Genomic DNA, 27,254 nt, shown 5'->3' on the forward strand with positions numbered 1-27,254 from the left:
TGCACTCACACTCTGAATTGTGTTACCACATGTTCCCGAGTCCTGCTACTATGCCTTTCCATCTGCTGAAATGTGGCCGAATCGGTTGCTGCTTCAATCCGATTCAGATCTCTAGGTCGCGTGATCACGATCCGGCTCGAAGGACCAATGTTTGGGTGTGGTCGAACCCTAATTATTTGCACTAGGTGCCGTCTATGATGCTGTTGCGAAAGACCACCCAAAGATTGTAAACGGCTTTGGGACCGTAATAATTGCAGGACACGCGACGTGCAATAACACTATTTATTGATTAAATTGTGATTGCACGGAATTTGTGTGAGCTTACGTACGCGCGCGCGCGTGTGCGTGCTTGTGTAAGAAAAAAACTGAACTGTATTATGTTTTACTAATTTCGAACTCTATTCTTTCTCTACTGAGCAAAATTGTCTATGTTCTCTCTTTGCTGTCTGTTTCTATTTCTCTCCCAACTGTGTTCTCTGTGTCATGTCTGTTTCTAAACACTGACTGATGCAATTTCTGGTCTGTCGCCAAAAACTTGGACCCAGAAATCCCCTCCATTTTCTCGTTTCCTCCCTTCCATTGCGCCCTTGGCGTGTTGCTTTTTTTGAAGAGGAACAGGATTTTCCGAGAGAAAGTGGAGGAGATGTGGGTGACTCATGGGTCAACAAGCTTGGAAACAACCCAAACTTGTTGACGTTGATTTTTTCTATATCATCCTTCGGGTCTTCTGTGTTTATGACATGGTCTGTACTACTGAACCCTAAATCGTTTTGGACGAGCGTACTATAATTGAAGATCAAGAAAAGGAAAAAACTAAGTTTGTCACGTACCATCTACTACTGGTGCACAGATGGCACGGGCACCCAAATAAAGGTTCAAAGGTAGCTGCCTGCCTGTTCCATGTTGTAAACCTCGTCAGGATAACAATTATCCTGTTAAACAATAAATGTACTGCCTGTAATACGAGTTGCGTGCTTATTTAACTGACCGCCTATTGACTTAATATATTTTTCGCTGTGTATACGGCCTGATAAAAAAGGAAGGTGTTGACCCTCGGTCAGGCTCAATGTGAGTAAGAACAGGATCGGGCGCATTGTGCGTAATAGGCCACTTTTACAAAAACAAACTTTTTACTCAAATAAAAATATGTTTATTATTCCACTAGCTCTACGACATTGGCGAAAGCAATTTCTGAGCATTTATTACAATAAAAAGTAGAATGTTTCATACATAATGCACGTTTACACTTGCTACACTTTTTTTTTTACGTGGGGGAACCTTCATAGGCGAACCCGCCCCCATGGGGGGGCCTTGGAACAGTGTCGGATTCGTACCGACTAAACCCCCACGGTCTTCCTTCTGCGGGCCGAAATGGGGGAGGGAGACGCTTGTCTATGCTTCCTTCCACCTCCCCCCAGTTGTAAACACATTGAAGATACACCCTTATACGACAAGCATGTGCTGGGAAGACCGCAGCACATGCCCCCTCTCCCGGGCCATACGAAGACGGGCCAGCCCTAGCTGACTCGCCTCGGCTTGGGACTGACGAGCGTGGGAGGCTTAACCTCCGATGCTCGTCAGTCCACGTCACTGGTGGGTATATCGACTCTTCGTCGATGCTCCCACCCTCCCCCCGAGTGTAGACACCTACACTTACCAGATCCACGTCCATGGACAATTCACTATTGTCGATGGACGATATGTCGAACACATCGAATGCGGTGGTTTTCTTCTTTTTGGCTTTCAAGGCCGGGCCCGTTGGCTTTTTGAAGGCTGTTTCCGCCACCTCCTGCGTTCGAGGTATAGTGTTTCCACTACGGCGCCTGTTCTCCTTCAGGGTGAACATGTTCCATTCCTCCAGGCTGGTATCAGTTGGAGGAGGTAACCCCATGGCGGCTCTCGTCGCTGCCAGGTTGTCCCTGCATCTCTTCAGCCGCTCCACCTGAGGTTCCTCGCATGCGAGCAGCAAAGATTGCATCGCAGCGGATATCGTCGGCGGTCCCGGGACCATCTCTACCTTCCTGCTAGTCGAGGGGGCAGTAGGGGATGGAATGCGGCGCAACGCCGCCTCTCCCTCGGCTTTCAAAGCTGCCTCCCGTGTGGGGCTTGTGGGGCTTTGTGTAGCGCTCCGCGTGCGAACCCCGTATACATTTCCTCTCGTCGTGTCCCGTCTCGTGTCCTGAGTCGCGCTGTTGTCGTCGTCAATGTTCCCGTCCGGTTTTTTGGTTTTTGTTTTCGGCATCTTTATCTTGCGGTACGTTTCAGGTGGCGGCAAACCGACCCTACTCGGTACCGAATTCGTAATTTGGGAGAAGGGTAACCGCTAGATACAACGACCTAACCAAGATACAATCAACGCGCGGAAGTCCGTACCATAGAAGTAAAACCCCTAGATCATTTAACCACTTGCGCTGGAAAGACGTTCTAAGCACGTCGTGACGCTTTTGTTCCAAATTTGCCGACGACATATTGTACACGTCGATAACTTTATTGGATTACATATCCCAGGTTGTTTTAAAATCTACCACTTTGTACAAAATCACTAATGCACAAAATTAGTATCTGTATACAATAGGTGAAGACAAAATTCTTCGTGCGAGATCCTGTCGAGTTTCTGAATTCGTTGACACCGCAAGTGGTTGAACAAGGCACCACTTCATCAGACGGGCGAGTTGAGGGACAAAAATTAGTAAAATCTCCCCTATCAATATCCGTTACAGCACAGATTTATTCAATTCCAAACAATACAAATAAAACTCCAGTTGTTCTTTTAGAATCAAAGCAATTCAAACAATTTTTACAAGAATTCCTTATAGACTCCGGTTCACAGGTCAATTTAATTAAGCAAAGCGCACTAAAACCAAATACTCCATGTAATGCACGCAACCGAATACAATTAAAAGGAATAACGGCGGAGACTACAAGCACCTTAGCGGAAATCAGTGTAATGGTCGATGATAATTTACACGTTTTCCACATAGTATCAGATTCATTTCCAATCAACCAAAGGTGTATTTTGGGAACGGACTTTCTAAACAAAGAGAAAGCTATATTGTCATTTTTGTCACAATCATTAACCGTAACAAATAATGTAACGGTACCGTTTCAAAATGAAGAATTAACAATTCCAGCTCGTACGGCTAAAATAATTCCGATAAAAATAACAGACACACCAGAAACAGAAGTAGGAGTATTAGAAAAATTAAACCTCGGAGACCAGATACTCGTCGGGGAGTATCTTTTTAAAACTAATAAGGGAATAGCTCATACGTATGCCGTTAATATAAGCGAAACCGACAAAACCATTCAAGTTCCAACGGCGAAGTTAACACATTGAATTTCCTAAATTTAAAGGAACCCGCGAACACGTAGCATTAGATAAAACTTCATCTATAAAACATGCGAAAGAATAGATATATAAGAGTAGTGTCAAATCCAAAAACGATAAATGACGTAACTCGAGAGGAAGAAACCCCCGTAGCATCCAACGCATCACATTCATCGCAAGCCGAGAGGGTTTCTCAATTACACAAAATTCTAAAATTAGACCATTTAAACTTGGAGGAAAAATCTAGCGTTTTACAACTTACCAAAGCTTTAACCATCTTTTTTACCTACCGGACGATAAACTCTCCGCGACCACACTCGTAAAACACGCTATACACACAACAGACGAAACACCGATTCACGTTAAACAATACACACATCCCATAATACATAAAGAGGAAGTACAGAAAAAAAGGTCACAAAATTACTTAATGAAAACATTGTAGAACCATTAAGCTCGCCTTATAATTCCCCGATATGGATAGTTCCTAAAAAACCAGATGCAAAAGGTAACAAGCAATGGAGAATGGTTGCGGTTTTTGCAGATTAAGTGGCAAAACGATAGGTGATTTGTACCCATTATCGAACATCACGGAAATTCTCGACCAACTCGGTTCTGCCAAATATTTCTCAACGTTTGATTTAGCCTTCGAATTTCATCAAATTTCCATGGACCCCGCACATGCTCACAAAACAGCTTTTTCCGCAACAAACGGTCACTATCAGTATACTCGAATGCCCTTTGTTTAAAAAATGCTCCAGCAACCTTGCAGAGACTAATGGACCAAACGTTAATGGGATTACAAGAAACGGATTTATTTACATATCTCGACGATATTGTTCTTTACGCGCGGTCTCTTGAGGAACATGAAGCAAAATTCAAAAAACTTGCCGTAAGTTTAGGGAAAGCAGGCCTTCAACTCCAGCCAAACAAATGTGAGTTTTTAAGATGCAAAGTAGCACATTTAGGTCATATTATTTCAGAAGATAGTGTTAAACCTAATCCCAAAAAAACGCGCAATGAAGGAATTTCCGGTACTGAGAACAGAGAAAGATATAAAAGAACTTTTAGGGCTTATCGGCTATTACCGCCGATTTATACCTGACTTTGCGAAGGTAGCAGAATCATTAAGCACGTTATTAAAAAAGAATACCGAATTTTACTAGATCACCGAGCAACACGAATGCAAGGTACTGTCTACCACTGCTAAACCCCCAAGATCCAATACCTCAAGTACAAATGAAAAAACTGAACCACATAGGTATAATTTACGACAAACACTATACCGTTAAACACGCCAAGTTTGTAAAAAAGTCAAAACTTCGCACTTAAGATTAGCAAAAAAGAAACGACAAACAGTTACAAAGTTCTCAACGGGCACTTCTAGAAAATCCATTTACAATCTACGAAAACGAATAAAAACAGCGCACCAGTATCCACGTAGGGAACGATCTTCCACTAGCGAATCGTTGATAGAACTCTAACGTAAAGTTCCTAACCTTACGCGGAAGTATTAGATCTCGACAGATCCAGACTAGTTCTAGTACACTAGAATCCGACAAAATTTACGAGGCTAAGGAAGAGAAATTGAAACAGATAACGATACGCGTACGAACTTGCGAGCAGACAACAACTCGTTTGATAGCATAAGTGACGATTCATTCCTTCATGAAACTATTTAGACAACAGCGAAAATACACCACCCTATAGGAAGTAGTCATAAAAAGAATAAAAACGAACAAAAGGTTCCGATAGTGTCAAATGCTCGTGGTAGTCGTCCACTGTCGAGTTTTGTTGAATTTTGCACGTGGTGTGCCGACGTTAATACCTTCTCGAAGGACCACTGAACGGACCCGGACTGCTAGTGAATTGACTTCGGTTCTCTATCGTTTTCTTTCGTAGACTCTCTCGGTCCCGGTTTTTTTTTGTAAGTCCCCGGACGCACCGATAGATGCACGCTGATCGGAGGAAAATTTCCAAATTCTAGGGACCAATCAGCGTGCCTAAGAAATGTCACCCACGCCCTTCTGTACGCCCTTAGCGCGCCCTGTTCTGAAAGGGTGGGAGACAGTGTCCGTGCAGGACGGAACGTTTGGCAACACGGGGAAGTTTCCTCCGGGTTGTCCTTTCGGTCCTTGTACCGTTACAAACATATGTGTACCCTTCGGAAATTGCTGGTTTATGACATGTCCGCGAGCTGTCGGGGGCGAAAGGCACCGTTAAAATTAACTAAATTATTTAACTGCCTTCGCTAAGAACTGGGAACGACAGCTGCAAGTAATTAACAAAATCCTGACTCAAAAACAGCTTTCCTGGGCGATCGTGTCATAAACCGTGACAATGAAGACCAAACATCCCGTCCACCTTGAACGGCACACGTTCAAAAGGAATGCTTCCAATACATGAATTCTTAATACTAGAAACTATCATGCTATCTATATACAGGCCCTAAGACTATTATACGATATGGTTACTAATTACGCAATGACCTTAATATTAGAGATACATGGTCTGTTATGTTTGCACTTCCTCTATGGGTAGAACGCAAACTCTTGTGACGGGTCTCTTTATGATGCCGTCCGCCACCTTGATGGACACCACCCGAGAAGTATTGTCGGAGCCTGGGTGAAGATCTGCGATTCTTCCGAGTCGCCATTTCAGCGGAGGGGTGTTGTCCTCTCGGATGATGACCAGTTCACCGGCCTTGACGTTGTCTGGTGAGTCCAGCTGCCATTTGTGCCGTTGCTGCAACTCATGGAGATGTTCTCGGTGCCACCGTTTCCAGAAGTGTTGCGCTGTGTACTGGATTAACTGATAGCGATTTAGTCGATTCTGATTCAAGTGAAGCAGATCGGCCTGCGGTGGTGCCGTTAGAGCGACGCCAATAAGGAAATGCCCTGGGGTTAGAGGGGTGAGGTCATTGGGGTCACAGGATAGTGGGTGAAGCGGACGGGAGTTGAGGCAAGCTTCTACCTGCGTCAAGATCGTATACAACTCTTCAAACGTTAAGCGTTGTTCCCCTATGACTCGCTTCAAGTGCTGCTTCGCGGATTTGACCGCACTTTCCCAGAGCCCACCAAAGTGAGGGGAATACGGGGGAATAAGGTGCCACTGTATTTGTTCTTGTGCCAACGCTCTTTGGATACGATCGTTATGTTCCTTATTAATTAATAACGCGCATAATTGATTGAGCTCGGTACGCGCTCCTACAAAATTCGTGCCATTGTCAGAATACATACAGTGGCTCCGACCCCTACGCGACATAAATCGATACAGGCAATTGAGGAATGCATCGGTACTTAGATCTGTGACTAGTTCAATATGGACGGTTTTCGTGGCAAAGCAAACGAAAATGCATAGGTAGGACTTGTACGTGGTTCGCGCGCGACCTCTTTCCTTGAGTATGAATGGCCCCGCGTAATCGACACCACAGGTAGAGAAGGCTCGAGCAGGTGTTACACAAGCTGCAGGTAGATCACCCATAAGGTAATTAGTGCCCTTTGGGTTGGCTCTGAAGCATCTAATACATTTGTATAGCACTTGTTTGACTACGCATTTTCCCGTTACGGGCCAGAATCGGGTGCGTACTGCGGCTAGCGTTAATTAATGTCCAGAGTGGAGCAGTCTATTGTGTTCATACGTGATTATGAGCGCGGTGAGTGGATGTTTCGCGGGTAGAATCATCGGGTGTCTCTGATCGTAAGGGATGGGCACATTTTTAAGACGACTGCCCACCCTGATTAGTCCGTTTTCATCCAAGAACGGGTTCAACGGTAGCAATGGGCTTTTAGGCGTTAGCGATTTTTGTGCACTAAGCAAGGTGAATTCTAGGCCGAACTGCTCTCTTTGGGCGAGCTTTATTAGAACCATTTCAGCATCGTGCAGTTCACACGTGGTTAGATATTGTGAGCTGACCGAACTTCTTTGCGTGTTCGAGGGCTGCGACGATGGTTTCCAAAGCTTGTTTGCCACTGCTTTGGTGAACTTTAAACAGTAGGCCGTGATTCTACGCAACCTTGAGTAGGAGGAGTAGCTCGAGAAGAGATCAGAGGGTGGATTGCCTTGATGCGCAACTGTTAGGCAAGTGCTGGCTTGTCGCGCCTCAGGAATCTCCTGGGGACAGGCCACTACCGACGGCCAATGTGCAAGCCAAGCAGGTCCCAACCACCATAGATGGGACTCGGTCAGTGCGCTAGGACTGGCACCGCGCAATATTATATCAGCAGGATTGTCGGGTGACAGTACGTGATTCCAATGTCCAGAATTTATTATCTGCTGAATCCGGGAGACGCGGTTCTCCACAAAGGTTTTCCACCTATTGGAAGGACTCTTAAGCTACGCGAAAACTATCGTGGAGTTCGACCAATAACATTCGCGAGAAAATTGAATTCGAAACGCATCTTTAACCTTCGCCGCCAATTGGGCGGCCAGTAGAGCACCGCATAGTTCCAAACGGGGTAGGATTACCGCCTTTAGTGGTGTCATCCGTGATTTTGAGCAGAGTAGGCGGACTGTTACATTATCGGCGGTGTCCACCGTTCGCAGGTAGATGCACCCCCCGTAGGCTCTTTCAGAGGCATCCGAAAAGACATGAAGCTCGATCTGAATCGCCTCGTTAGCAATTACGCGGCGAGGTACAACTATCGATGAAATGTCTGTCATTTTGCAGGTCCTGAGGAAGAGTCTCATCCCAATTCACCCTTGACTGCCAGAGAAGCTGCATGAATAGTTTAGCCCTCGTAACTATTGGCCCTATTAACCCAAGGGGATCGAAGATTTGCGCAATTTCAGACAGCATACCGCGTTTTGTGATGCGCTTCCGTTGATGACTTCTAACCGAATAGCTGAGCTCATCGGTTTGTGACATCCATAATAGCCCCAGTGTTTTTGGTTCTTTATTGGAAACCTTGATCTCCACTATCCCATTATCTTGCCGCGGTGAGTTTAAGACGTTACTATTGTTACTCGCCCATTTTCGTAGCGAAAGCCCCGCCCGCTCTAATATTTCTCTTAAATCGTGACGCAACTGCTTCGCTTCAGACTCAGTTTCACAGCCAGTGAGTAGATCATCGACATAGAAGTCATCAACGATTGCGCCGCTAGCAGACGGATGCGTGAGTGCGTGGTCAAGTCCGACTTGACGTAATACGCTCGTGGCCAAGTACGAAGCCGACGCGGTTCCATAGGTTACTGTATTTAGCTCGTACGTACCGATGGGTGCATCTTTACTCGAACGCCACAGAACTCGCTGGAACTGACGGTGTTCTGGATGGACCTACACTTATCTATACATTTTTTCAATATCCGCGGAAGGTACTATGCGGTGTTTTCGAAAGCGGATCAATATAGATAAAAGATCGCTTTGCACGGTCGGTCCAACAAGCTGTGTGTCGTTCAATGATATACCCGACGAGCTTTTCGCGGAACCATCAAAGACGACTCGAAGTTTTGTGGTGAAGCTGAATTCTTTGATCACGGCGTGATGTGACAAATAGTAGTTAGGACGTTCATCAATGACTCCTTTGTCTGTGATCCGTGTCATATGTCCTAATGTTTCGTAGTCCGTCATAAATGCGCAAGACTGCCTGTGTAGTTCGGGGTCTTTGGCGAGTCTACGCTCCATGCCTAATAGGCGATTTTCGGCCTGAGTGCGCAACTTGCTGAGATCGCTTAGTTTGCTGGTGAATGGAATTTTTACGATGTATCGTCCGTCATCGTCACGTGTCGTCGTGACTTTGAAATGCCGTTCGCTAGGGTCGTCCGCCGCGTTCGTAGTCCGCGTTGATGTAGGGTAGCTGTCTTCAATTTCCCAAAATTGAGAAATCGCTCTGTCCAATTGTTCGTTAGTCGCCATGTGGCAGGTAGAGGTTTCCTTTACGTTCGCACCAGGTAGCCAAACTACCCAACCGTCCAGAACCCATCCTAACCGCGTTTTTTGCCACACCAAGTCGCTTGAATCTATCTTGTGCTATCCTATGCACAGCAATTTCCAGAAAATGCCAGTTCCTATTAACAAGTCGATTCGCGCGGGTCGATCGAAGTGCGGATCAGCAAGTGTGATGCCCGTTGGTCTTGAAACCTTTACGCTACTTAGCGGCAAATTTGGCATGTCATCGGTAATGGTTTTTATTACCAGACATGGCAAATCTGCGTTGAACATATTACACCTTGAGCTGAGATGGATGTTTGTCCGCGACCGAATTGAATTGCGTGCCCTACCGAGACCACCCACCGCTGCATCGATGTGAGAATATGGGAGATCCAATCTATTGCGTAAATCCTCAGTTATGAAGTTCGCTTGCGAACCTACATCTAGCAAAGCCCTACATTCATGTTTCCGACCCTGCCTATCCTTGATAAACACGATTGCCGTGGACAGTACGGTGTATTCTGTCACGACGCTAGCCGAATTAGACACGCACGAAGTGGTTGTTTCGACCGGAGCTTCTAAGGAGACCGTCTCCTGTTTCGCGTCTTCGCGGTGCAGAAGAGTGTTATGCTTTTTTCCACACTTTCTGCATGTTCCCCGAGTACAACCCTTGATACTGTGCCCCTGTCGCAAACAATTAAAGCACGATTGAAGGTGTTTAACTGTTTCATGACGCTTAGGGGTTGGCATTGCCTTTAACTGACCGCAGTGTTGTAATAGATGCTCACCCTCGCATAGCACGCATTGATTACGCGTACTTGAGACGTGAGCCGTTACGGCACTTGTCTTGACATGAACTTTGGACGCGCGACCCTGACGGGTCTGATTTGCGAATACCTGCGCGGCCGACTGGTGGTTCGAAGTTGCTCGGTCGAGGCGTTTCCTACTACCATGTGGTAGGTTTTCGGCATGCGTATCCCAGTCATTGTATGTTATTGAATCCAGTTTTTTCGATAGTAGAGTAACGACTATGGTGTCCCACGCGTTAACCGGTTCGCCTAACGCGCCTAATGCCACGATTTGATTATTCGCATGGTCAATGAACTCCCTAAACGCGTGGGTAGTTTGTTTATGCATATTTGGGATTTCTAACAGTGCATTTACGTGATGGTGGACCAGAGTGTAAGGATCTTCGAATCGTCTTTTTAAAGCCTCCCATGCAACTCCATAATTCGCTTCCGAGACACCCAACGATTCTATTATACGCGCAGCGGAAACCGTTAAAGCTGAAGTTAAGTAGTGAAATCGCTGAATATCGGTGAGCGACTCATTATTGTCGACCATCGTCAAATACGTGTCGCGAAAACGCACCCAATGGTTGTACGTTCCGTCAAAATTCTGTAGCAAAATAGTCGGCATCCGGGGAATCATCTGCGCGTCTGGAGCGTGTGATGACGCGTGGCTTGGGGAATTCGCGGGTGATTGCGGACCACGTAAATTCGCGAGATGTCTTTGCGCAGAGGCGATTAACGGGAAGAAGACGTTTTCAAAGTCATCGCGCTCGTCTAAATGTGATGCCTCGGAGTCTGTACCCGTCACGATTACCTCAATTTGAGATTGTACTTTATCAAATTTGTCGCGCAAGTCCTCGTATGCTTGAATCTTTTTTCCTAACGCGTCTACGTGCATTTCGCTAGCCGAGGTTTCCATAAAGCGCTTGAAACGAGTTAGCCTGGCCTTAAGGGACCCACGTTCCGCGATAAGCTGTTTCATTTGAGCTTCCATGTTGTATACGAAATACGCAAGTAAACTTGGGAAGGACTTACCAAAGGAAGGAAGGGTTGAATGGCGACGTTAGCTCGTCCAGTCCACATGATTCGGCTGATCTGTGTTGCTGTGTTCTACGGTGAGGTGCACGGAATCCTTCCTGGATGACTATTGGGATGTCCGGTAGTTGCTCCAGATAGCCAAGTTGTCCAATTGTTGCAGTCCTCTTGGGTCTCACTCAGACTTCTAGTGTTGACGTAGAGCGTTGTAGCCCTGCTGTCACACAACCAATTGTGGCGAATGGTCCAAGATCCAAATTGGTTGTAGCGTGGTGACAGGATGTTCCTCGATTCCGTGTTGACAGATCCGTTTAGGTCGCAGGATCCGGCTCGAAGGACCAATGTTAAATGCTCGTGGTAGTCGCCACTATCGAGCTTTGTTGAATTTTGCACGTGGTGTGCCGACGTTAATACCTTCTCGAAGGACCACTGAACGGACCCGGACTGCTAGTGAATTGACTTCGGTTCTCTATCGTTTTCTTTCGTAGACTCTCTCGGTCCCGGTTTTTTTTTGTAAGTCCCCGGACGCACCGATAGATGCACGCTGATCGGAGGAAAATTTCCAAATTCTAGGGACCAATCAGCGTGCCTAAGAAATGTCACCCACGCCCTTCTGTACGCCCTTAGCGCGCCCTGTTCTGAAAGGATGGGAGACAGTGTCCGTGCAGGACGGAACGTTTGGCAACACGGGGAAGTTTCCTCCGGGTTGTCCTTTCGGTCCTTGTACCGTTACAAACATATGTGTACCCTTCGGAAATTGCTGGTTTATGACATGTCCGCGAGCTGTCGGGGGCGAAAGGCACCGTTAAAATTAACTAAATTATTTAACTGCCTTCGCTAAGAACTGGGAACGACAGCTGCAAGTAATTAACAAAATCCTGACTCAAAAACAGCTTTCCTGGGCGATCGTGTCATAAACCGTGACAATGAAGACCAAACAGCTAGCCTCATCAAAAGACCCTACGATCTTGTATAAAAGGAGGCCAAGACCCTGAATAAAGCAGTCTCTATTATCCTTCAAAACCTACGTCTTGTCTTTTTTTCTCTCCGCAACGAACCTCTAACCGAGACAGTAATTGCATACGTACGCTATTTAATTCTCAAATTGAGGAACTCGCGAAGGTATAAGTATTCGTACCCATATGGATCCTGAGAAGTACTCGTCACGTAAAATCTGTTCTGCTTTGTCGTAACGACAAGCGCCTTACTATTTTTGTTAATAACTCGTTAAATTCACAGTGACGTCAGTTACAGCAACAGACGGGAACCACAATAATAGCGATTTCGCCGACTACATTAGAAACTACAAAAATGTAACGGATAAATCAAACGTTTCGGAGACGAACGACACAATTTTTATGACGAATAATGATTACGTACACTTTATATCAGCCGACAACGGAAATTTTACGCCTACCACAAACACGTTAATAGCTAAGAAGTTACTAAACGAAAACGATTTGCAACATCAAACACTCTCGATCGGCGAGATAATTGTTATAAATACGAGAAACAAATACATTTTTAGTTTGATTATAACAGATAAGGAGCATGATATTCCAACACAAGAAAATCTCTTTAAAACACTCAATAGTTTAAAACACATTTGCATAAAACAGAATGTAAAATCTATAGCTGTTAGCATAGAAGATTTATTGAGAATTCCGAAATGACGATACTAATATGCTTAGATAACACAGTAATTCCTAACCTAAAAAAGGGCAAGTCATAATCTGCGAGAACCACGAAACGCCAATTGGGAGCCACAAAGGTATCACAAAAACTTTTAACAGGATTCGCGAAAATTATTTTTGGAAAAATATGAGGAACGACATAGAGGAGTTTATCAAAAGATGCAATAGTTGCCAGAAAAAAATTAGTCAGAATTCGAACCAAGCAACCAATGGTCATTACCGATACACCAACAGACGCTTTTGAAAAAGTTGCTTTAGATATTGTGGGTCCCTTACCCACATCTGCGAACGGAAATAAGTATATATGTCAGGGTACGGTCAAGACTCTAATTATTGCACTTCGTGCCGTCTAAACTTATTGTCGAAGGACCTCCCAATTTTACACGGAATGGGGCCGTAATGCTGCGCTTATAGGTTTACACAACTCTAGTCGTCGTCCAGCGTGGATCCGTCCTTTTATAGACTTTTTGGGATCCACGCTGGAGACAACTGACGATCGAACACACGACCGACTCTCTCCACGGTCCGCGCTGCTACGCTACGCTCGTGGCTGTCCGCGTCGACCGCCACAGTCTCTTGTTCTACTATATTCTGTCTGTATGAAACTCCAACAATATACTAACCGTACAATGCAATCTAACGAAATTTTGTGAAGCATATCCACTTTCCCACACAACAGCACAGATAATAGCAACAACGTTAGCAAAGGAATTTATATCGCGTTACGGTTCTCCCAAGTATATTTTAACCAATCAAGGAAATAACTTTGTGAGTTCAATCATAAAACAATTGGCAGAGTTATTCAGAATAAAGCAATTGAAAACAACTGCCTTCCAAGCCTCAAGCTCACGGTGTGCCGACGTATAAACTTTATCTTTCCCGAAGGATCGCCCGAATAATGGGGAACAAAACTTAGGGAATGAGTAGATGCTAAGGTATGACTAGGTTCTTGTTGTGACTTGTTATGTTCTAACATATGTACTGTCTGTGATCTGACTTCCTACTGTCTAAACCTCCCAGAATCGTATTCGACGATGCCTCGGTAGATTCGTCTTAGCGGGGGTGAAGACGTTCTGGTTGGTTTTTGTAAGTGTAGAGGGTTGTGGAAGGGAGACAAAGTTCCCTCCCTTCTTGGGCCTTCCTAGTTGCTAATGTTATTAACTAATTCGTCCCGTTTGCAATCCTTGACCGTGCCAGGTAAAAGACAAGAAACGCGTTGGCCTTAATAACACATGCTAAAACAGACGGACTAGAGAGTTAGAAATGCTGATGGCTGGATGCCATACGTGGACAATAGACAGAGAAAAGCTGCAGTAAGGATCGCGGGCCTTATGGGTTCATGGATTATGGCTGCCACGGACCCTTCTCGTAATGCTGAAAGGACGGTTGCAAGTCGCGACGGGACGAAGGCTTTTATTGTTAAAGAAATCTAATGAGTGTATAAATAACTCTTAAGGAGAGATAAAATGTATACAAATCTAAAGCTATGGTAATCTAAGGACCCGGATGAAACGTGAAGGCTATAAGTGGCCTTAATAACATTGATTATATTAATTGACATTCGTTCAACGAATAAATACTCTATTTAAAGAAAAAAATTTGAGTTAATTTCTTTCATAATTAATAAAAATATAGGTAATTAAAGTCAAGCATACCTTAGTGTCCAAATATTTTTGTGATTCACTTTGTGTTGGTGGATACAAGCAAAAACGGACTCTATGAGTTTATCGGACACACATGTTGATGCAAGATAGGTGAACGAGTTGTGGGACATTGCTCACGTGTAGCAACGATTCTAGGGTATTTTGGATAGGCTATAAAAAGTGACCTTTCTGCACCATATTTGAACAGTTATTTCACGTATGGTTCATTATCCGAAGAATGCGAGAATAACGAATAACAACATATTGCGACCTAATATTTACGATGGTTTTCTATAACATTTAATATTTATAGAATGAAGAGTTATTAGTTTCGTGAAAAAATATCGTATTTTTCTGTTTAAGTGGTATTTTAATAATGTTTAACAACTTAATGAACAAATATTGAGAAAAATCCATTGTAAAAAGCACTTAATACGGGCTCCTAAGTAAGCAACATGCGAGTACACTATTAGAAATAGGAATCGAAACAGTGAAGTTGCAAACAAATGAGTTATAACCATTATCAAATACTTATCTTCAACTGCATTTCTCATAATTTTCCCGACATCTTCAGGAATAATGGTACGTAACCTTTTTGTTCCCTAGGGTTTGAAAAATCCTGCTGTAACAAAATTTTTGTTGTGCGGGTCGCCCAAAAATCGTCTATTTTTAATACCCTCCTTTATGTCAGTTTTTTCCTGATATCCAATACGGACCCACACTATAACACTACCGCCACCCATTTGTCAACAGCTTAAATATTGCTTTTCTTTCCTTAGATCGTGGACATGGTAATTGTAGTTATCAGAACCATCCAAATTAAATTTCTGTTCGTCGCTAAATATCACATTTATCCGCTTCTTTTTCCATAAAAACTCATGGGTCGAGGCGCGGAACGGACGCCGTACGAGTCAAATATATTGACTATATAAATACTTGACCAAACCCGACGTAAATCGGACTAACTTTATCGATTTAAGCAAAATAATATATACAGTATAAAGAAATAGCAATTTTTTGTTTTTTTTTTTAAACGTATTCTCTTACATCATAACATTTATAAAAATGACATGTAAATAATTATAATAAAATATTAATATTGTAAAAGTATAAACTTAGTCACGAAATAACTTCAAGTTACAGCATTTTAAAACTATTTAGACTAAGGGCTTTTCCTACTGTTTTTTCTTCTTCGTCTTCGTCTTCGTCTTCGTCTTCGTCTTCGTCTTCGTCTTCGTCTTCGTCTTCGTCTTCGTCTTCGTCTTCGTCTTCGTCTTCGTCTTCGTCTTCGTCTTCGTCTTCGTCTTCGTCTTCGTCTTCGTCTTCGTCTTCGTCTTCGTCTTCGTCTTCGTTTTCTTCTGCGTCTGTCTTCTCTTATATCTGCATCTGTATGGGACGGTCTCCTTTCTTCCTTATCGCAATTTTTCAGCCAGTCTTCTGTCGCAATCTCTTTGTAAACGTATTATTCTATTATTTGACGCCACTCAACTAACAACTAACGCTCGTTCTCTCCTGGCACTCGTATTTATCAACACTCACTCACATTCTTTCATTCTTCATACAACCAATCTTTCGCATCTTTCACCTGTCGCTCCATCCCATTCGTTCTCACTCATTCGGCGCGCATTTCGTACTCATTCAAACATTCACTCGCTACACTTCGATTTTATTTTCATTGACTGTTGAGTTGGTGTAATCTTGCAGCATCTGCACAATTGAGGAAGTATCCGAAGTATTTTCTTTTTCCTTTGTTTCTATTGTTTGTTCCTTTACTCCTTTAAGAATTTGTCTCCAGGAATTTCGAATATTTTGCTCTGTGACTTCCTGTTAGTATGTGCCCAAAATACCTATACAATCTTTTATGTTGTAATCTTTGTAAATCTGATTAATTCCCCTAAAATATTGTACAATTTTTTTAAATTAAATTATGCCGAGAACGTAATTTTCCTTTGCTATTACATCTTGATCCATTGATTGTAGAATGGATGTAGAATTTGGTGGTAAATATGTTATTTTGAAATTGTCGTCTTTTAAATTCTTTGCTGGCAAAATATGACTTAGAATTATCGAGTAGTAAAATCACTGTTCCACTTATATCACCACACTCCAATTGATGCTGCTGTACCTCTGGTTTAAAATAATGTTTGTAACAGTCTTCAAATATGGTTTTGTTGATCCATGCATTTCCTTGCACTTATGCACTACAGATAGGGTTCCTTAAATAAAGGATTTAAATAAAGGAGGAAATTTGTGCGTGCCTATTGCATTTGCACAAAGTCCTACCGGCACACAGACATTCTTTACTTTATTACCACTGAGTTCCTTTATGGTATAGGGTATCAATGTTTTTCTTGGAAGATTCTTCCACATTAATCCTGTTTCATCCATGAATTACGCAATGAATCCTATGACGTTTTTTAAAGCACCATATTCATCCTCGGCCATATTGAAAGGTAGATGGCCCACCAAACGTTAATTTGAATTCGGACGCTTTTTCTTCTAAAATATGATCACTTACGATATTTCCAATCGTTGTCTGTTCGAGAAACCGTGTATATAATTTATAATTTATAATTCTGTTGCACTGTTGAATGTTGCACTTCTTTGAACTTGTTGCCAGAGCATCGCTGTGTTTCTTTTAATATAATACATTGTTGAAGTTGTAACTCCAAATTCACTTGCTAAGTATTTCACGGGTACACCTCCAATTTTCTCTAAAATATTGTCAGCCGATGCATTATTGTTAAATGGTTATATTTCTTTTTAATTGCAGTTTTCATTTTATATAACTAAATTGTTTATATTCTGTTTCTTAATCACTAATATGTATTATGTTTACACAATTTTGTTCACACAATGTTCACATAAACTGACAGTACTGTTCTCGTGATCCAGTACTCGCGGTAAAAAATGACTAACTATAAATACTTAATATAAAACTACATTCACTTTTTAAAAACACAAATTTTTAGATATTTTTATAAGAAATCCTTGCTCTATACTGCTCGGAGTTTTCGCTCGCACAACTGTCCTTTGAGGAATGCTTGCAATCGCAGGAATTTTCTTTTCTCGTGATTTTGGGACCTCACTACTTAGAAAACCCTTCTCCACGGAAATTTTTACGATCAAGACCCTACGTCTAGGATTTTCCCTGATTAATCACAGCCTTTGGAAAAAACAAACCCCACGGTAGATATCAGGTACCTGCAGGACTTATGTGTTATGAATGACGTATTGCACATATACTTGATAGCCCAAAAAGATGCCAGCGCATCGTTGAAATAAAACTCTTCGATTTTTATAGAAAATATTGTACTGTATTTAAAGTCTTGGAATCTAAAATGCATAAATTACACGAAACCGAAATTGTAAAAACACATTCCATGGACAACTTTCTTGACTCTATATATCTTTAGGGAACACACTAAAGAAAGTACGTAAAAGTTGTCATCCTCTTTTTATTAAAAGAAAATGAAATTATACCATTCCGCAACATAAATTCTACAACACCAGTACTATTCGATAGACTTTTCGAAGTGCAATTCACAGTTTAAATTTAATTTCTTTCGTTTTGATTTATAGAAAATTATGAGAAAAATCGGGAGTATTTTACCCATTGACCCACATATATCTGAATTTATTCAGAATTTTTGGTTGCAAATTCGATTTTTAAAAAATTTAAATAATTTTAAAATGCTCTAATTTCATTGAAATTATTAAATGATTAAGTTTATATTTTTATAGTATTAGATTTTTTTATGTGAAGGAATATGTTTAAAAAGATTAAAAATCGCCGTTTCTTTATACTGAATATGTTCGTTTGCGTAAAGATATCACGCCTCATGATGTGATTGCAGTCAGTGCCAACAATGCAAGCCGAGGTTGTAAGTCTCGACGTCTCGCGTGACTGATGATGATAGTGGAACCAGTGATGAAGACGTTGGGTTTGAACTATTGTACACGGTTCGCCCTTTTGCTTGCCGATACTTGAGGGCCTGAGAGGTAGTCCAGGTCCGTTGACAAGTTTATGACTAAGGGGACCACCATGACCTGGGTCTCGTACACCCTCGACTGAGGAGCTTTCCTTTTTGGAAAGCAGTTGAAGAAGGGCAGTTAGTCGCCGTTTCTCGTTAGAGCCACATAGCATAATAAATATATTTAACCTGACTACGGACTTAGTTTTTATTTTAGTAGCCCTACAGTTTTCAGAAGTGGGAACCACGTAGTTTTAGGTTGGTGCGTGATAAAGAAAACGCGATCAGCTACGTTAGGCCGGTTAACACTGTGAATTTTGTACGTTGTAGAACTTTTGAACTTTTAGTTGTACTGCGACGTGCTTAGTGGAACGAAGAATTTAGACTGATTTTGTTTTATTCGCAAAGATTAGTGAACTTTTAATAAGTGGTCATATAATTTTGTTTGAACAATGAACAAATGGCAGGAAAGAAAAGTTTGAATGACTTGACCATGGCAGAATTGAAGAAACAATTAAAAATTAGGAATCTGCCTGTGTCGGGCAGCAAAAACGAATTGATCGCCCGGTTGTTCGCTGCTGAACCGGATATTGAAGATGTTCTTCAGAGGTATTCGGACATGGAACAGTGCGAAAACGCCTAAGCTTCAATTCTACCAACTGTTGAGCAATCGGTGGGCGAATTATTTGCACCTGCCAGAATTAGTGTTCCCGATACAGAACGGGAGATGGAACTTCGTCGCGAGCGAGACTTGTTGCAGCGAGAGTTAGAATTGACTAGGCGAGAAAGGGATTTGGCATTGATTCCACGGAGCGTAGAGTCGACCAGTGCGAGTCTGCGGTCTACGACCAGTCTTAGAATGATTTCGGACATTCTAAGCGAATTTTCGGGCTCCGAAAATTTTGGGACTTGGAGGAGGCAGATACAACGGCTAAAGATCATGTACCAAATGGATGACGGCGACACGACAACCAAGGCATTGAAATGGTTCCATTCAAAACCAAGCTTGATGGAATTGTCAGCATCACTATTGTTAGAAGAAATGCGAAAAATGTTCGAAAACCGAATAGACAAATTGGCTACAAGCAGAGAATTCGAGAGACGGAATTGGCAAAGAGATGAGTCGTTCTGCGATTATTTCCACGACAAAATTACGTTGGCCAATCGAATTTTGATAGACCTGGAAGAATTAAATAATTTAGTAATCGATGGGGTACCCGACGCGCACCTCGGAGACCAAGCGTAAATGCAGCGTCTCAAGACAGTGGAAGACCTTCTGGAAACCTTTAGAAAGCTTACATTGCGAGATGACGCAAAGAGTGATCAGGATTACAAAATTTCGAGAAAATCGGTTCCTGCAAAGACGACTAGGGACGCGAAACAACCGAAGGAGAACCGGTGTTACGACTGTAACGAGATGGGACACTGGAAGAACGATTGCCAGAAACCCATAAGAGAGAGAGGTAGCTGTTTCAAATGTGGAGCATCGCATCGCGTTAGAAACTGTCCGCAAAATACAACCGGCTAAGTGAAATGGTCATCACGGACACCGACGGCGTCGTCATCGACAGCACTGACATTGTCGACGGCGACAGGAACCTCAGTGAATCTCATCCAACCAAACTCACCCGAGATTCCGTCCATGGTACCGGTAACGTTTGAGATTAAAGACAATAGGGGTAGTATTTTTAATTTGGCCATCACGGCAATGATCGATTCCGGTTCGCCCGTTAGTTTAATTAAACAAAGTCTATTACCTTCTACCTTCCGATCTGATCCATCCGAATCGTGTAATTATTATGGGATCAACCGTTCGCCTTTAGACATCGTAGGTGTCTTTACGACCGAAATTACAATTAACAACATAAAGTTAGCCATTAAATTTTTGATAGTACCAGATAACGCCATTATATGTTTTGCTCTTTTCGGCAGAGACTTTATTTTGTCATCATCAGTCCGCATTGTTATGGGAGAAGGTTTCGAAATAGCATCGAGCGGCGAAAAAAATTATGCGTCGGAGTCTGAAAAATTTATAGGACAAATTAATTAATTAATCGCAAACGAAAGCCTACACATTAACCCCAAACTGGATTTAGGAACGAAAGAGAAGTTTGAAAAAATGTATTTGGAGGAACTGGACCGTCTAATTAGCAAAGATCAACGTTCGTGTCATTTCGTTAAAATCTGATCAACCAGTCAGTTTTCGGCCGCGTCGATTATCTTCTGCTGACAAAGATAAATTACGAATTATCTTAGACAACCTATTAGAACAAAAAATTATTAGGCCGAGCAATTATCCTTACGCGAGACCGATTGACTTAGTAAGAAAGAAAAATGGAGAAATCCGATTATGCGTGGATTACAGAAAAATCAACAAAATTACTATTAGAGAAAACTTTCCGGTTCCGCTTATCGACGATTATCTAGATCAACTCCGTGATAACACGTATTTTATGAAATTAGATTTAAAGAACGGATTTCACCATGTTCCAGTATCCGAGACCTCCATGAAATGTACAGTTTACATAACACCGTTCGGGAAATACGAATATTTGAAAATGCCGTTTTGATTAACTAATGCACCCCGTATTTTTTAGAGATTTTTAGTCAAGATTTTTAACGATTTAGTTAGAGTTCAGATTATATAAATGCTTGTTTGCATTTCAAAAAATTATTTATTTAGGATATTCGATATCGAACAATGGTATTTCGCCCGCTGAAGAAAATTTAGAGTCTGTTTTTAGTTATCCTCTTCCGAAAAACATAAAAGAGGTACATCGGTTCGTAGGATTACCCAGTTATTTCCGTCGTTTTATTCAGAACTTTTCAATTATCGCGAAACCGCTATATGATTTGTTAAAAAAGAATGCTATTTTTCACTTTGGACTGGAAGAAAATCGCGCGTTTATCACACTCAAAAAATGTTTAGTGAATAAACCATTATTGGCCATCTATTCACCAAAATTAAAAACCGAACTGCATTGCGACGCGAGTAGCAGCGGATTCGAGGCAATTTTATTATAAAGACAACCTAACGGTCTATTTCAGCGTGTATTTTATTTTAGTAAAAAGACGACGGTTCAGGAATCCAAATACCATAGTTTCGAGCTCGAATGGTTAGCCGTGGTGTATGCCATAAAACGCTTTCATGTATACCTCTCAGGTATACCGTTTTAAATAATTACCGACTGCGATAGTTTTAGGCTAATCTTGAGCAAACAAAATGTTAACCCACGAATTTCCCGGTGGGCAATGTTTTTTCAAAACTACGATTACGAAATTGAACACCGAAGCAGAAATAAAATGTTGTACGTTGACGCACTTAGCCGCTATCATTCAATTCTTATTTTAGAGCCAAACACATTCGAACAGGTATTATCAATTAAACAATGTCAAAACAAAATAATCCGTGAGTTGCGTAGCCAATTAGAATCATGCGAGAGTAAATTCTACGAATTACGAGATGGACTCGTATACAGAAAAGTAAAAAATAATAAGTTGTTGTTTTACGTCTCGGAATGTCTAATAAACAATGTAATTCGTACAAATTACGATAATTTAGGGCATTTAGGAGTAGACAAAGTCGTTGAAAATATTAGTCAAATTTATTGGTTCCCGCAAATGCGCCGGAGAGTTAAAGAATATGTTAGAAACTGTTTGAAATATATCGAATTTTCACCTGTTAGTGGAAAATCCAAAGGATTTTTATACAATTCGGATAAGGATAACCTACCCTTTTAGACAGTCCACATTGATCATTAAGGTCCTCTTGAAAAGTGTGCAAAACGGCATAAATTCATATTATCAGTTGTGGACGGTTTCACTAAAATTATAAAACTATATCCGTGTAAAACGACGAAGATGGAAGAGGTGCTAAAACTATAGCAAACCTAAAAGAATTATTAGTGGTCAGGGCATTTGTTTCACCTCTAATGCATTTAAAGAATTTTTAGCTAGTAACTTGATCGAACAAGTCCTCATCGCAGTTGGAATACCACGAGCAACGGGTAAGTGGAACGTTTCAAGCGAGTCTTAGCCCCAATGTTATCGAAATTAGCTGAAACACCTGATAAATGGGACCGCGTTTTAGGGTCAGTAGAATACGCGCTAAATAACATGGTTTACAGGTCAATAGGAGAAAGTCCTTCCTGTCTATTATTTGAGATCAAACAGATGGAAACAGTAATGGATAATTTTCGGGTGGTTTTAGAGTCGAATTCGGAAAGGGACAGGGGCCGTCACTCAATACGCGAAGAAGCAGTCGGAAAAATCATCAACAGGCTCACGATAAAAAACATAGCATCAGCGGAGTACCAGGTGGGAGACTATGTTATGATTCGTAACTCTGATGTTACACCGGGGGTGAATAAAAAACTAATACCAAAATTTAAAGGACCGTATGTTATTAAGAAAGTTTTAGACTTTGATAGATATGTAGTAAATGATATAGAAGGATTCCAGCTTACGCGTGCACCCTTTACTGGGGTTGTAGGTCCGGATTAGACGAAAAATTGGTCACGTTTTTAATTATTGTGCGTTAATGTTACCTTTCATTCACTTTTTCTCTCTTACTCTTTATTTCTTATAATTGTTCTGTATTTTTACTTTGTAATATACTGTACTTTGTTCAACACACGTAATTGTAACAGCATAAGAACGTTAGTATTAATGTATTTGGTGTGTGAGTGTTATAATAGACTTAGGAGTATTGTATAACGTGTGCACTGTATGGAGTGTGTATTCGATATTTTATTTATCTACAGATTATAGAATGTATCGTGAAGACAGCTTATTATTGTAGGAAGTTACGCTGTTAAAGTCAAAACGGCAGTTAGGAACGAATAAAAGAAACACCGACACTAGCTGTCGTTAGGGCTGCCGATCAGCTGTCGGTTATCTGAAAAATAAACAAGCGACAGGTGATTGACCGAGAGAGTGAGTGACCGAGAGAGCGAGTGAAAGAGAGTGCGAATAAAAATAAGAGGGAGAGCGAGATATTAGGGGCAATAACCGCAAAATCCATGTATGTGAGAATGTGAGTGAGTGATTAGTATATTAGGAAGGATGCATGAGGAAAAGGGTCTTTGTGAGAATTGCGAGCTGGAGCGAACGAAGTAATTGAGAGAGTATTGAGAGAGTATTGCGAGTATTTAATTATAAGTTAAAATTAAACTTGAAATTTACTTAGTAACCACTCGTGACCGAGGACCGTCACTATTGTCAGGAATGGCCGAACTGTAGACGGTTCGATCTTTTGCTTGACAATACTTGAGGGCCTGAGAGATAGTCCAGGCCCGTTGACAAGTTGATCACTAAGGGGACCACCATGACTTGGGTCACGTACGCCCTCGACTGAGGAGCTTTCCTTTTTGGAAAGCAGTTGAAGAAGGTCAGTTAGTCGCCGTTTCTCGTTAGAGCCACATCGCATAATAAATATATTTAACCTGACTACGGACTTAGTTTTTATTTTAGTAGCCCTACAGTTTTCAGAAGTGGGAACCACGTAGTTTTAGGTTGGTGCGTGATAAAGAAAACGCGATCAGCTACGTTAGGCCGGTTAACACTGTGAATTTTGTACGTTTTAGAACTTTTGAACTTTTAGTTGCACTGCGACGTGCTTAGTGGAACGAAGAATTTAGACTGATTTTGTTTTATTCGCAAAGATTAGTGAACTTTTAATAAGTGGTCATATAATTTTGTTTGAACAATGAACAAATGGCAGGAAAGAAAAGTTTGAATGACTTGACCATGGCAGAATTGAAGAAACAATTAAAAATTAGGAATCTGCCTGTGTCGGGCAGCAAAAACGAATTGATCGCCCGGTTGTTCGCTGCTGAACCGGATATTGAAGATGTTCTTCAGAGGTATTCGGACATGGAACAGTGCGAAAACGCCTAAGCTTCAATTCTACCAACTGTTGAGCAATCGGTGGGCGAATTATTTGCACCTGCCAGAATTAGTGTTCCCGATACAGAACGGGAGATGGAACGCCCAACACCAGCGTTGCCGGTTTTCCGAGGCCTGATCGTCGTTGCCCCAAACGAGAGGAGGTGAGCGCGATCGGGTCCTTTCCACTTCTTACCGTCATAAGGGCTCCAAATGCTTGGGCCCCGATTTATGGCGGTACTTAACGGAACACGATTCTCGCAGGCTCTTACAATCTCGGCCAATCCTCACCTTCGAGTCCGATCCTGGACTCGCCCATTCATGCGTACGCGTACATTGAATTCGACTTATTTACTACTCTAAACTTAAAGCCTCTAAGCCTAAACTCTAAGGTATAAATTTATTATGTTGAGTTTAACACAAGCTTACCTTAATTCGGACACCATGTCTCATGTTTGCGGATGTCCAAGTACCCTGGTATGGTCTTTGGGTTTTTTGAAAACCTTTAATGTCAGCTACTATATATCGATCATTTCGTAACTTTCTTATCATTTCGTAGGGTCCCTTAAATTGAGGAATTAATTTTTGGGAGGCCCCGGGAGTGATTACAAAATTTCTTAACATTACGTAATCCCCGACTTGATACTCGTAGGGCGGTTTGTGCTTCTTATCGTAATACGTTTTATTATAATTTTGTAGATGTAAGTTTTTCTTCGCGCCGGCCTCTAATTTTGAAGTTTCGCAGCTTCTTTCGGTTTGAATACATTTCCTTAATACATCTGGCACTCTACCCGTTTGATCAACTACGAATAACAACTTGCATGGCGTTTCGCCCGTGGCTTTATTTACCGTGTTGTTTAGCGCATACTCGTCATCCTCCAATACATCGTACCATCGTTTTCCGGGACGATCTTCGGTCATTTTTGCAAGCATAGGCTCGAGCACTCTATTGACCATTTCTACCTGCCCATTTGCTTGCGATGTTGCCGTGGCTACTCTCGCATACCTAATGCTATTTAGTGTTAGAAAATTCTCAAAATCTTTGGAAGTAAACGTGCTGCCTCTATCCGAAATAATCATTTCTGGTTTATTATAGTGAGAGAAATACGTTTTCAGGTATGCGATCGCTTCCTTTGCGGAGGTGGTTTTTGTTGGGTATAATTTTACATGTTTCGTAAACGCATCTACAACTAAAAACACATATTTTTTTAATATTGGTTGCCTTATCTATTGACCCAAAATGGTCTATATGTACCATGGCGAATGGAACATTTCCTTTTGGTATGTTATGTAGGGATCCCTCAATTTTTCCCGTTGATGGTGAATACGCGATGCATTTCAGGCAGTTCTTTATGTGGTCAGCAACCTTAGGCTTTAATTTCGGAAACCAAAAATTTTGTACTATGGTGCAACTAGTTTTATTCGTTCCTAAATACCCCATTTCGTCATGGTATCGATAGATGACATTTTTTTCCATGCTTTGTGGTACATAGAACAATAACTCATTTCCATGCTTTCTATATACAAGGCCATTTCGCATTTCGAAAAATCCGTCCTCTCTCGATTCTAATTTCTCCCGTATTTTAGAAATCTCCGGGTCCCGGTTTTGCATTAATGCTAGATCTAATTCGAACGAGTTTCCCTCTACGACGAGAACATTAGTGGATCCACTAAGCACATCCGCATGTGCCATTCGCGTGCCCGGTCGGTGTACTATTTCGTAATCGAAGCTCTGCAGCTCCAATACCTATTTCGCGATCCGTGGGTTTACCTCTTTCTTATTTAGGGTTACCTGGAGCGAATTACAATCCGTTAAGATTTTAAATTTCATGCCATATAAGTAAACTCTAAAGTGTCTCAACGCATAGATTATAGCTAACACTTCAAGTTCAAAGCTGTGGTACCTGCTTTCGACCTCGGTGGTATGCCTCGAAAAATAGAATACCGGATGAAATTTTAGGTCGTTCTTTCGTTGTATAAGAATTGCCCTGTAACCTATTGAACTGGCGTCACAATGATGTTCAGTCTCATCTTTTGGATTATAGAAAGTGTTAGGACAACAAGGGGACAATTTTACGACACGGGAATTATTCTTAGAGACGTTCGTGACCATCAGCTTTCCGTCCGGTACTTTAGCAGGCCGGCCTGCAGCCAATATGCGGCACATAAGGGTTCAGCGTAGAAATTAACCATTGTCTAGTTTTTTCACTTCAGTCCAGGTATCGTAAAGTCGTATTCCAGAGGGTCTGTTAGAATTTTAGAAAAAGTGTCCTCAAGGATTTTGACCTAATGGAATTTCCCCAGCGTTGCCAAACATTCGTTCAGCATAGCGACCAACTCCGTCACCCCCGCTCCAGGAAACCCGCGCTACAGGCGGACTGGAAGGGGATGAGACAGGGGTAGGTACCTTGCGTAGGAAAGGATAGAAAAACCGCCCCTGAGGCCCACCTTCGTATATCGAGAGGGATGGAGTAGGCCCAGGATCAGTATAAAAACCCTTCAACACATCAGTTTGACACATCAGTTTGACACATCAGTTTGACACATCAGTTTGACAATCAGTATCAGTTCAGTTCAGAGTCAGAAGCAGTTGAGAGTCAGCTCAGTTTCAATCAGACTCAGTTGAGAATCAGCTTAGCTATCAGTCAATCAATCATTCAGTCCCAACATTGGGTGGTCCTTCGAATACTTCAGCATATACTCAAAGGTGCTCGTGACAATCGGAGTACTTTACATTTGGTCCTTCGAGCCGGATCCATCGGTCAGCGAAGTAGAAGCCACAGTCAACGAAATCAGCACTGTCGAAGCCGTTCGTATCATCAAGCAGTTCAGCTGCTGGTGATTTAGAAGAAGAAGCTGGTAGTACCTTCAATCAGGAAGGACATCAGACCAGAAACCTGACACCAGGACGCCACCAAAATCAGCGCATCCAAGGGAATCAGCATCCGTGGAAGACGCCTACGAGGAATCAGTAAAGGGCAGTACCTCATCCAATAGTAAGTCCGTCATTCATTATTTGCGTCAGCAGTTCAAA

General features: G+C 42.0%; 2 protein-coding genes across 2 annotated transcripts; both read right to left on the reverse strand.

The window, feature by feature from the left end:
* Positions 1-5,842: 5,842 nt before the first annotated feature.
* LOC116428908 (uncharacterized) lies at positions 5,843-10,982 on the reverse strand. The gene is made up of 5 exons (XM_031981122.2): positions 9,561-10,982; positions 8,709-9,296; positions 6,969-7,663; positions 6,628-6,848; positions 5,843-6,534 (listed from the first exon to the last, which is right to left on the reverse strand). Exons 1-5 carry the CDS (start codon positions 10,980-10,982, stop codon positions 5,843-5,845), a joined length of 3,618 nt encoding a protein of 1,205 aa, XP_031836982.2.
* Positions 10,983-24,574: 13,592 nt separating this feature from the next.
* On the reverse strand, positions 24,575-25,753 carry LOC116428909 (uncharacterized). Its single transcript, XM_031981123.2, has 3 exons — positions 25,657-25,753; positions 24,650-25,410; positions 24,575-24,607 (listed from the first exon to the last, which is right to left on the reverse strand). Exons 1-3 carry the CDS (start codon positions 25,751-25,753, stop codon positions 24,575-24,577), a joined length of 891 nt encoding a protein of 296 aa, XP_031836983.2.
* Positions 25,754-27,254: the final 1,501 nt, after the last annotated feature.

The sequence above is a fragment of the Nomia melanderi genome, chromosome 7, assembly GCF_051020985.1.
Source record: "Nomia melanderi isolate GNS246 chromosome 7, iyNomMela1, whole genome shotgun sequence".
Classification (NCBI taxonomy): Eukaryota; Metazoa; Arthropoda; class Insecta; order Hymenoptera; family Halictidae; genus Nomia; species Nomia melanderi.